At 33.3% G+C, this 12,146-nt stretch overlaps 1 protein-coding gene across 2 annotated transcripts; it reads right to left on the reverse strand.

The window, feature by feature from the left end:
* LOC128527577 (galectin-4-like) lies at window positions 1–11,911 on the reverse strand. Of its 2 annotated transcripts, XM_053500021.1 has the most exons (18): window positions 11,821–11,911; window positions 11,223–11,306; window positions 11,002–11,090; window positions 9,712–9,910; window positions 9,517–9,627; window positions 7,773–7,835; window positions 7,565–7,653; window positions 7,237–7,435; window positions 7,044–7,154; window positions 6,701–6,796; window positions 6,454–6,542; window positions 6,113–6,311; window positions 5,904–6,017; window positions 5,634–5,741; window positions 2,470–2,558; window positions 1,503–1,701; window positions 1,292–1,417; window positions 2–1,208 (listed from the first exon to the last, which is right to left on the reverse strand). In XM_053500021.1, the coding sequence occupies exons 1-18, from the start codon at window positions 11,854–11,856 to the stop codon at window positions 1,185–1,187; spliced, it is 2,025 nt and encodes a 674-aa protein (XP_053355996.1). In that variant the 5' UTR covers window positions 11,857–11,911; the 3' UTR covers window positions 2–1,184. The 2 variants fall into 2 exon arrangements, with proteins under 2 accessions (XP_053355997.1, XP_053355996.1); XM_053500022.1 differs by lacking the exon at window positions 11,821–11,911 and having other exon boundaries at window positions 1–1,208; window positions 11,002–11,065; window positions 11,223–11,304.
* Between the last annotated feature and the right edge of the window lie 235 nt (window positions 11,912–12,146).

Below are 12,146 nucleotides of genomic sequence, written 5' to 3' on the forward strand. Positions count from 1 at the left end.
TTTTTATTCAAAGCATTAAGAATGAGATTCTAAGAACCTAATGTCCATGAGAATTTTCTGTTAACACCAAATGAAAAGCCTGTGTTTGTGATTGCAGCATATTTAAGAGGCTATATTTACTAAAATAAATTTAAAAGGAGATAATAATAAAAGCCTGATATATACACTGATCAGCTAAAACATTACAAAGCAAAACAGTATGCTCAATCTTGTGGAGGTTCTGCTGAAGGTGACTAAAAGACCACCCCGGTAAACTGGTGAGATGGTCATGAGCATGGGTGTGTCTTGGGTGCCCATGATCCTTTCAGTTTACTAGTATATTAATTGATAATCAGGGTTAATGTGTTAATGATATTTAGTGTTTATGTTATGGCTGATCATTGTATAAAAGCTGTTTTCCCATTAGTACCCCAAAAAACTTTTTAATCTAAAAAAGCAATAGCAAATATTTGGTCCTTAGCAAAAAAGACATTAAAGATACTTTTTGTTTCCTTTGATGCTCTCTCACAGAGAATCATAATTCATGCTTAAACACATTAAAGCCTTTCCAGTGTAGATTGTCAGCAGGACAAGCTACCGCATAAGAAAATCAGCCCAGAAATTCACTTGTAGATTCTGGACGGTCTTATCAACTTCATTCTGCATTTTTGCAAAGAGAAAGTTTTTTTTTTTATCCCTCATTGGTTTATAAGAGAAGTATCCAAGCACATTTGCAGCAAAATTGTAGATTAACAATAAAAATGTGAATCTCTGATCAAAAGACAGTATAATTTTCAAAAATCATTTAAATTACAGATTAAAATGATAAATTAATTGAATAACTTTGGAATATCATGGACATTTTATCCCTGTATTTGTTTTCTAGACATTTCACATACCAATATAGGAAACATAAAAAAAAATGTAATGACCACATGAAAACTACATTTCACAGGTAAGTCTTTTTTTTTAACAGTGTAAATTAAAATTCAGTGTGGATAAAAATGTTAACATGATTCATGGTCATGTCAGGTCTAAATAACAAGGATAACAAGGTGGTGGCATTAAAGGCAAATTTAAAATTTTGTGAGATTTTGAAATTTATACCTATTGAAAAAGAAAATATAAGGAATCAAAATTGCCACCAAACTTAGTTGTATTTCTTTTGCCTTGGAACTTCCTCCTTGTATATGTGTATTACTCATTTAAATTGATAGATTCTTCCAGTTCTAATAGAAAAAAAGAATAGAAAATATGGTAAATATTGCAGGATAATTTTAAACGTAAAAAAAACCAGAAATGTTTTACTTACTTCAACAAAACCAATGAACTGAATGGTAACTCCAGCAAATGGCATTCCAGGAATTTCAATTGCACAAATGTTCTCCAAAGGAATGCGGTGTTTAAATGTGCAGTGTTTAGAGCCACCCACATAAACCTGAAGAAGCATGGAAGATTTTGTAAATGAATAAAAATTTTATGTTTATTTAATGTTTACTATGAAATAATTTAAAGAAACTGACCTCATAGCCTTCTGATTTAAAAACAAAAATAATTTGAAAGGAAGTTTTCCTAGTGAAGGGTAAACCAGGTAAATTTTCTGGTGTCTCCCAGCCACCGTTTCTGAGGGAGTTCAGGACAGTTTCACCAGAAAAGCGGGGATTGTAGTGAAAAGCAATGTCATCATTATCCCCCTTCCCTGTCTTGAAATTAACTGAAAAGCTAAGAAAAAAAAACATATATAAATATAACTTGTAATAACTTTTGGGCAACATTTCTAAATGTGCTTCTTAAATCATATAGTCAATAGTAACATACAATCATGCTCAAAAGTCGATAAAAAAATCATCTTGTAAACAACATATAGCTTTACTTATTACTATTCACCATTATTATTATTATTATTAATAATAATAAATTAGGTTTCCTTTTTTTCCCCACCGCAGCAATTCAGTTTGGTTAATTCTGGTTGCAGGACTAAAAATTTTGACTGAAAGGTGCTCAGGTTCTGTGGCTGTAAAACAATTCCAAATCATCACCATTTTGCCAAACATTGTCCTGGCTTTGAAGCCGAACAATTTGGTCTTTTTTGTCCATAAGACATTGTTCCATAAATCTTGTAGTTTGTTTGTATGCATTTTTTTTTAGAAGATCAGTCGTGCTTTTGTGTTCTTTTTTAAAAGAACTTTGAAATCCTGAGGGGGCTGTAAGGGGGTACTAAGTATTACTCTTATGTTCTTGTTCTTTTTTTGCCTGATTTTTAAAAAATAATATACTGTATGGTAAAAAAAGTTAAATGTTGTTGTTAATATGTTTTTGTTCATCTAAGGTTGTATTTGCTTAATACTAAACCCACTATGATCAGATTTTTTTTGTTTTGTTTTTACACAAAAATATATATCCATATAATTAAAAAATGAGGGCACAAAATTTTGAACATGGTTGTATGGTGTTGTCTTTGTTTTAATTTAAAATGCTTTAAACACATACCCTTGTGCATTTGCAAGAACAGTCCCATATACAAACATGGCCATGCCTGGTTTGAGCCTATTTAGGATTTTACTTGCATAGGGAATCGCCTGGAGACAGAACAAATTATGTACACAATCACTCAGCAGAAATCTTATTGTTGTTTGATGTCAAACAGTTGTGATTATGTTACTACATTGCTGCCCAATGGACAATATCAAACCAGTGATTGTATTAAGTTGGTTTTGAAAGTTGGAATTACATTGCTAAAATCAGGGTTAGGGTTAGTGGTGAATGAATAATCCAACACAACGTTCCCAATACAACCTCAAAACAACAGAATAGCAACATTTATTTTTAGCATTTATATCACTTTATTACTTAATTATTTTTTCAGTAATCTATATCACTTTATTAAAAGCTGTTGGCACAACATCTGACCACATTTAGAAATTTTGTGAGCACACAGTGAGGGGTTAAATTGACTGTCATAGTTTTGTTTCACATTTTTCATTGTTATAGAGTTCATTTTCATCTTCTATACCAGTTATCCTGTGTACAGAGCCTACACACACCCATACACTATGTACCATACTATTTTGTAATACATTTTGCAAACAATGTCCAAACTAAAAAAAGTCTTTTCTGACAGAAGGTATTTTATATACAGTGGTGTGAAAAACTATTTGCCCCCTTCCTGATTTCTTATTCTTTTGCATGTTTTTCACACTTATATGTTTCTGCTCATCAAAAACCGTTAACTATTAGTCAAAGATAACATAATTGAACACAAAATGCAGTTTTTAAATGAAGGTTTACGTTATTAAGGGAGAAAAAAAAACTCCAAATCTACATGGCCCTGTGTGAAAAAGTGATTGCCCCCCTTTTTAAAAAATAACTTAACTGTGGTTTATCACACCTGAGTTCAATTTCTGTAGTCACCCCCAGGCCTGATTACTGCCACACCTATTTCAATCAAAAAATCACTTAAATACAGTAGGAGCTACCTGACACAGAGAAGTAGACCAAAAGCACCTCAAAAGCTAGACATCATGCCAAGATCCAAAGAATTTCAGAAATGAATGAGAACAAAAGTAATTGAGATCTATCAGTCTGGTAAAGGTTATAAAGCCATTTCTAAAGCTTTGGGACTCCAGCGAACCACAGTGAGAGCCATTATCCACAAATGGCAAAAACATGGAACAGTGCTGAACCTTCCCAGGAGTGGCCGGCCAACCAAAATTACCCCAAGAGCGCAGAGACAACTCATCCGAGAGGCCACAAAAGACCCCAGGACAACATCTACAGAACTGCGGGCCTCACTTGCCTCAATTAAGGTCAGTGTTCACGACTCCACCATAAGAAAGAAACTGGGCAAAAACGGCCTGCATGGCAGATTTCCAAGGCGCAAACCACTTTTAAGCAAAAAGAACATTAAGGCTCGTCTCAATTTTCCTAAAAAACATCTCAATGATTGCCAAGACTTTTGGGAAAATACCTTGTGGACCGACGAGACAAATGTTGAACTTTTTGGAAGGTGCGTGTCCCGTTACATCTGGCGTAAAAGTAACACAGCATTTCAGAAAAAGAACATCATACCAACAGTAAAATATGGTGGTGGTAGTGTGATGGTCTGGGGTTGTTTTGCTGCTTCAGGACCTGAAAGGCTTGCTGTGATAGATGAAACCATACTGTCTACCAAAAAATCCTGAAGGAGAATATCCGGCCATCTGTTCGTCAACTCAAGCTAAAGCGATCTTGGGTGCTGCAGCAGGACAATGACCCAAAACACACCAGCAAATCCACCTCTGAATGGCCGAAGAAAAACAAAATGAAGACTTTGGAGTGGCCTAGTCAAAGTCCTGACCTGAATCCTATTGAGGTGTTGTGGCATGACCTTAAAAAGGCAGTTCATGCTAGAAAACCCTCAAATAAAGCTGAATTACAACAATTCTGCAAAGATGAGTGGGCAAAATTCCTCCAGAGCGCTGTAAAAGACTAGTTGCAAGTTATCGCAAACGCTTGATTGCAGTTATTGCTGCTAAGGGTGGCCCAACCAGTTATTAGGTTCAGGGGGCAATTACTTTTTCACACAGGGCCATGTAGGTTTGGAATTTTTTTTTCTCCCTAAATAATAAAAACCATCATTTAAAAACTGCATTTTGTGTTTACTTGTGTTATCTTTGACTAATGTGTGACAAACATGCAAAAGAATAAGAAATCAGGAACGGGGCAAAAAGTTTTTCACACCACTGTAAATATATATATATATATATATATATATATATATATATATATATATATATAATCAATTTCCTGATTCGAGTGCACGTCTCTCACTGGTATAATCAACATCCGTACACGCGTTTACTGTTTACTATAACACTTTGACCATGTGTGTGCGCGTAAAACATGTTTTATTTTGTGTTTGTATGCGTGTGTATACAGCGCACATGTACTGTTCATTATAACACGTGTTTGTGTGCGTGTAAAGCAAAAGAAGACTCGGTAGAGAGGTTAAAGATACATTTTCTCTCTCCCTCTCTGTATCAGCCTTTACTTTGACATTGGACACTTCACACACACACACCTCCTCTTACCTTCACGTACACACTCCTCCTCCTCTTCTCCCCTCTCTTTGTTTTATTTTTACTTTACACTAGTGATTCCGTTAGTGTGCGCTTAGAAACAGAAACACTTATCTGCTGGGATTTATTTTTCCTTTTTTTGTAAAGGTAAAATGCAGGTTAATTTATTTTATTTTAACTTTATATTTTTTATTAATTATTTTTATGTATTTATTTTTTAGCCTGCTTCCAGAACAAATTATGCTTGTAATCCAAGGTTCCACTGTATATGCATTAATAGCATTGACAATAGGTTCCCGGGTGGAACGGGGAAATTATAAAATGTTTGATGTGTTTTATATAAATAAATAATTTATAAATAAAAAATAACAATAATAAATGTGGTTTGGAAGTCATATTTGCAACATTCATTTGGGGTCATCTGTTTAACATTATCCCAATATCATGTAGTTAATATTTGTCCAATGTTTCTTATCAAAATAATTCTAATTTTTAAACACAAACTTATACCATGAGTGTTCTAACATCTGTAATATTGCCACAATAATAATAAAAAAAAACTAATATTTTTTGACATAATGATAAAAACTCACTTACAGGGAAATTTACTGGATATGAAGTCTCTAAAGGCAAAAATGGCAAAATGGAGGTTGAGCTTTCTGTTACTTCCTTTAGTTCTGCAAAGGATGAATGAGTACTCCAATTCTGAGGAGATAAAGAAAGTATGCATGTTATTGAATCGCATCTTTAAGTTATTAAGTATGTAAGCAAGTAAATAAATATATAAATGAAGACAATTGATTTAATTTTATTCGTTAATACAGTTCGCAGGTACACCAATAAAAACAAAAAATCTTGTAAACTTACATCAATAAAACCACAGACATTGGTGGCAACATTTCCACAAATTTGAACCATAGAAACTTTCTCTAGGGAAATACGGTGCCTGAATGTGCAGTGTTGTACGCCGTTCAAAAAGACCTACCAAAAGGAACTTTTTAATGATTGATCACAATATTTATTTAATTATACTTTAAATAGATTTCTATCCATAATTTAGGAGCAAATAAAGACACCTTATAACCATCAGACTTGATGGCTATAAGAAGAATAAAGGCTCCTCCGCTGGTGTAGGGCACACTATGTACATCTTCTTCCGTCCTCCATCCTCCATTTTGGAAGCTGTTCAGGACTGTTTTATGGTTAATCCAGGGTCTGTAGTGAAAAGCAACGTCATGGGCATCACCAAGCCCTGTTTTGAAATTAACTACAATGCTGCGAAGAAAAAAAAGTGAAAATATGGTTAACTCAAAAATGGTGGACTACCTGGTGGACTGCAAGCCTTTTTTAATAAACTGTATTAGTTACATATGGTGTTTTCATATTTTTAACTGTATATGACATATTTAAATCATACGAAGCTGTATTTGTAAGAACGGTCCCTTGTAAGAAAAAAACCATGTCTTCTTTCAAACCTCCTGGAATTTTATCAACATAAGGAAGTCTCTGAAAACAGAAGAATTGATGTGCACAATTAGGAAAGTACAGAAGTTCTAAATCTAATGGTAAAAGATAAGGTTTTTACACTATTAGCACAATGGTTGAGTTTAAAACATTTATTGTTAACACAAATGTTGTGGCTTTTCTGTCTATGTTTTACTTACAAGGTTACTGATTGGATATGTAATTTCTAAAGGCAGGGATATCGAACTCAAAGTTGAGCTTGGTGGGGTTGGGGGTTTTGGAGTAATGCTCTTATTCTGAGGAGAAAAAAAATACATATTTTATTTATTACTGTTATCAGTATTATTAATAATAATTAATTAATACCGTTTTGTAAGTTTACATAATTGTAAACTTGCAAATGTACATAATTATTTTGATAATTAATCTTTATTAGTAAAAAAAAAAGTTCTTCATGTTCATGTTCTAAAATTTTGTGAATTCTGAATAGAAAGTTTGACATATTTTGATAAACTGGTGATTGTAATAAACTGATTTACTTACCGCAAAACCAAACCATCGTATTAAAACATCTCCTGAAATTCCAAGTGTATTTACTCTATCTACAGGAATGCGGTGATTGAATTTGTAGATATGTTCTCCATTTACATGGACCTGTAGATGAGTTTTAAACGTGTTTTAATGTTTGACGATGTTTTGTTTATTAATTATCAATGATTTATTTTAAGTTACCTACCTCATAAAAATCCCTATAGATGATAAACAGTAAATTAAAGGATGCTCCCTCAACAAACGTCTTATTGTGACCCAATTCCCCTTTCTGCCACTGCCCGTTCTTGAAGACATTCATGTATACATCCTGACCGATCCGGGGATTGAAATGAAAAGCAGTATCATCACCATCTTGTATACCTGTTTTAAAATTTATTTGAAACCTGCATTATTTACAATACCAAGATTGAATAGATTACATTAAAAATAATTAAACTGCATTGCTACAAGTCTGTAGCAGCTATCAATTAAATTTTAAGTAATAAATATTAAGAACAATAAATATAGCATACTGTTTGGCATTAGGAGGAATAGCTCCTTCAACATGCAGCTGCATTCCTGGTCTTATACCTCCTGCTACTGGTCCAACATAGGGGATGCTCTTTAATTAATAAAATATAATTACAAAGACAGAAAAATACAAAATTCATATTTGGTCATGTTTTGATTACTTCATTATTCTATTAAATAATTTGAAGCATTGTGTGCTGATTAGCTTACAGGGTGGATCACAGGATTTAAAACCACGGATGGGATGGAATAAGTGAATGTTTGGCGCCAATCCTAAATGAGGAAAAAATATGTATAATCAGAATTTACATAACTACTGCCTTGATTATTTATTGAGTTCCACTGGATGTCTCATTTATTTTGCAATTTATTTAGGTTGTATTTTGGTATATTCTGTCTTTGAAAATGAAATTCCCTGATAATCACACCTGAACACAACATAAAGTTAAAACAATGAGTCATTATATATATATTCAAAGTGTAAATATATGTTTACATTATGCATAGGTGTGAAAGAGGTTTCGGAGATGAGCAGGGTAATAAACAGTTTTAGTCAAATCTAGTTTTAATAAGAAGAAATCTGTCACATACACTACAGGGATCAGTGCAGCTCTTTTTCTTAAATACCCCAGCTCATTAGGATGGTGGTGCCAGAGCACATGATCAGCCAAGGTACAGTCCCCCCCAAAAGCAGAGAGGTTTAAGAACCATGCTTAAAGGTCCCAGACGGTGGTCCACCAGTTGCAGTTCAGCAGTACCCCTTGCTGAACTCTCTATAAATTAACATTTATGGCATTTGGTATTCAGAACCTAATAAATTTTCATCTGCTCAAGGGTGGCACACCTTTGTGGTGCTAGGGTTTGAACCCACGATCGGTAGTCCAACGACTTAACCACTGAGCTATCTCCTGCTCCTCTGAACCCCTTGACTTTAAGATCAGTAACCCAAAGCAGTAACCAATGGTCCACTACTGCCCTCACGTGTGTTAACATAATGGTTCAAATGTCAACATGAAATCTCAAATTTAGGTCAGAACAGTTACTTGTTTTTAACTTTTTAAAGACAATTGACATCTTATTGTATCAAGCAAAAATTAAGGGGACACTCAGTTTGGCCTTGTGTCAATATAGGGAGGTAGAGAGCACCTAGAAACCTTTACAGACGTTGGGCGGTATCCGGTGGGTATACGGGGACCGCCCACAATCTAAAGACTTGTAGGTCAGGCTAATTTTCATTTCCAAATAGCCAGAGTGTGTAAATGAGTGTGCGTGATCACATGTTGGTTGTGGCACTGCATGCATTTCCATATTTACCCTGTCATGCCCATTGCTCTCAATTAGGGAAAATCAGAACTTCTTAGACCACCTGGGCATTTTTCATTGCTTCAAGATTGTCTTTACTGTATGTTGCCTAACAAAGTTGGCTTCTTTTCAATTAGCTTTACTGATAAGTGGTTTTATTAATGTCTGATACTGTTCAGTAATAATCCTTTGAGTGCTCATTACATTTTGCTTGTGGCAATGCGCTTACTTTCATTATCAAACATAGCTGTGATTTTTATTGTCAATGTTTTAATGATGCAACTTTACCAAGAATTAGCTTTTATAATTCTTTGGCAAGGCAATGTATAATTGTATTTTGCTCAGTTTTTCCCATTGGCTTTTGGTTTTTCTGCATCTGTGCCTGCTATTGTGTGTGGCTCGCTGCTGCATTCTTGCTTAGTTTGCTAGATACTGGGGTTCAAACCTTCCAGTTATATTTTATATGCATTCCCAGGTTAAATAAGACTTGAGTTATGTTTCAGTTTTAATCAGTTAGAGGTAAACAGTCACAAAGGCTTGTGGGTAAGTGATCATGTGTGACAATGTGGCCCAGTATTATAAATAGCATTGAAATATATAATAATAATAATAATAATAATAATAATAATAATAAAAATCATGGTTTACTTACTTCAAACCCCAACCAGATTATTGAAACATCTCCTGAAATTGCAAGTGTAGTAATTCTTTCTAGAGGAATGCGGTGATTAAATGTGTAAAGACGCATTCCATTCACATGGACCTGTAAACAAGTTTTAAATTTGTTAAATATTTAACCTATAGGTTTTGTTCAATAATTATCAATGATTAACTTTAAATAACATACCTCATAGAAATCCTTATAGACAATAAACAGTAATTTAAAGGATGCCCCTCGAACAAAGGGCATATCAGAACCCAATTCCTCTATCATCCATTGACCATTCTGAAAGGCGTTCATGGTTACATTCTGGCCGATCCGAGGGTTGAAATAAAAAGCAACGTCATCACCATCTTTGACCCCTGCTTTAAAATTTACGTGAAACCTGTATAAAAATAGTTTTTATGCAGCTTATTATGCAAGTTATTCAAGTTATTTGCAATACCAAAATTGAACCAATGTAATGTCAATTCACATCTATTTTACGTGTAGCAACTACAAATGTAATAATGCTATATTCATATTCATATAATTATCATTGCTGATTTTGTATTTTATGTATGGTAACTTTTTTTGTAACTTGTATTTATTTTTACATTATTATTATTATTATTATTATTATTATTGTCAACAAATAATAAATGTCCTTATGCTGAGTTACTGTAATATAAAATGACACCTGACCAATCCTACCATATGTGCTAGTTTTATGTTCCAATTCAAACCAGAATTGCCCTGTGATGTTAAGGTCAGGGCCCTGTGCAGGGCCCATAAGGTCTTTCACCCAAATGTTGGCAAACCATGACTCACATTGTGCACATAAATGACCTTCTAGATAATTGCATGTTGCTGACCTTGTGAGATTAGCTTGAGAAAGACCTTAATATGGTCTTTCAGATGTCTACAGTACATGCTTTTGCCATATAGAGTCTTCAAATTTATTTATATACTTATTTTATTTTATTATATATATATATATATATATATATATATATATATATATATATAATTAAAAAATTAAATGTTTATATATTTTTAAATATATTATTGATATATAACCAACTGTTGGTTTCATTAAAAAAAATATACCATTTTTCCTGTGATATAGTAATCTCTAAGAGTAGGTTTTGAAAGATGATTATATATATAATCACCTTTCAAAACCTACTCTTAGGGTATTACTTTATCACAGGAAAAATAGCCTATTTTTGATGAAACCAACACACACAAATCGTCTCCTAATTAATATAGTAAGATTGAAGAATGGATTATTATAACTTACACTACAGTAAATGCTTTAAAACACAGCACACTTCTTTAAATTGTATTTGCATTCTTCTAACCATTTTAGCTTTGCATTCTGCTGCTTTCACAATGAATCTATGCCATGCGCATATTCCTATCCTCTTGGCGAATTATGATGAATTGACATTTTATATGGATTTCTTTAAAAATATACTGTAAATGGTATCATACTGATGGGCATTAGGATGAACAGTCCCTTCAACATGCAGTCGCATTCCAGGTCTTAAAATCCCACCTATAGATCCAACATAGGGAGTAAGCTGCAGACCAATGAACAAATTACAATTACTAATACAAACAATTATTATAAAATTTCTATTTGGTGCATTATTCTGGAAATACTATAAAATGTTTTTGTGGGGTTTATCCACAAGTGTGCACTTTTAACTCACAGGCTGGATGACTGGATTTGAAACCTCAGACGGGATTGTCGCACTGCTGATCGATGGACCTGAGAAAAATGTTTGGCTGCCCATCTGATGGTTAAAAAAAGATATCAGAAGCTATTTGGAAAGTTTAAAACATTTATAGGAAATTTAGAAAATAAATAGTAGAAGTATTTTCCATGATATTGTATTACAATATATAAATGCATGTCCTATTATTCACTGAGCACTTTAGATATATGATAATAACTGAGAACTTTAGATAAACCTTAATAACTTTAGATATAACATAATTTAATAAAACACATAATTAGGGGCATGTCGTCACAAGGCCTTTGGGGTGTGTGTTCATATGTGACAATATGGGTCAATATAAAATGACACATAAAAGTAAAAAAAAAAAAAAAAACATTTTAACATTGAATCCTCAAGTACTATATCCTCACTACTAATAGTAATGACACTTATATATATATATAACATACTATATATTATTCATTTTGCATGACTGTACACACAAAGGCACAGAAACACACACATTTACACACAAACTGGCTATTTCAAACAAAAGCAAATAAAGTGTTCATCTCAGAATAGTACTTACAAAGGTCGTTGGATGGCAATGGCTATGACAACTCATGTTGGCAATTTACACGATGAGAAAATGCACACAGCAGGCAAAATTGTGTGACAACAGAAACAGTTTTGAACAGTTTGCAGGAAGTTAAATAGTGTAGCCATTAAGGGGTGGAACTCTTTTTTAATCATGTGTTAAAGTAGTGTTTTCATTAAACTAGCTTTTAGTTTTACACTATTTGGGATTCAACCTCAGAACCCCAGAAGGTACAGTGCATAATCTGTTAATAATAAACAGTGTTTGTAAAACTGCAATATCACACTCAGGGTCATGACAGCCATGCTAATATTCAA

The sequence above is a fragment of the Clarias gariepinus genome, chromosome 7 (assembly GCF_024256425.1).
Source record: "Clarias gariepinus isolate MV-2021 ecotype Netherlands chromosome 7, CGAR_prim_01v2, whole genome shotgun sequence".
NCBI classification, from domain to species: domain Eukaryota; kingdom Metazoa; phylum Chordata; class Actinopteri; order Siluriformes; family Clariidae; genus Clarias; species Clarias gariepinus.

Excerpts from the sequence above, each read along its gene's own strand:
- LOC128527577 (XM_053500021.1), bottom strand. The coding sequence starts at position 11,856 with ATGAGTTGTCATAGCCATTGCCATCCAACGACCTTT. Across the intron at positions 1,418-1,502 it reads TTAAATCAGAAGGCTATGAG|GTTTATGTGGGTGGCTCTAA; the intron begins GTCAGTTTCTTT and ends ATGCTTCTTCAG. Across the intron at positions 1,209-1,291 it reads AGTTCATTGGTTTTGTTGAA|AACTGGAAGAATCTATCAAT; the intron begins GTAAGTAAAACA and ends TTTTTCTATTAG.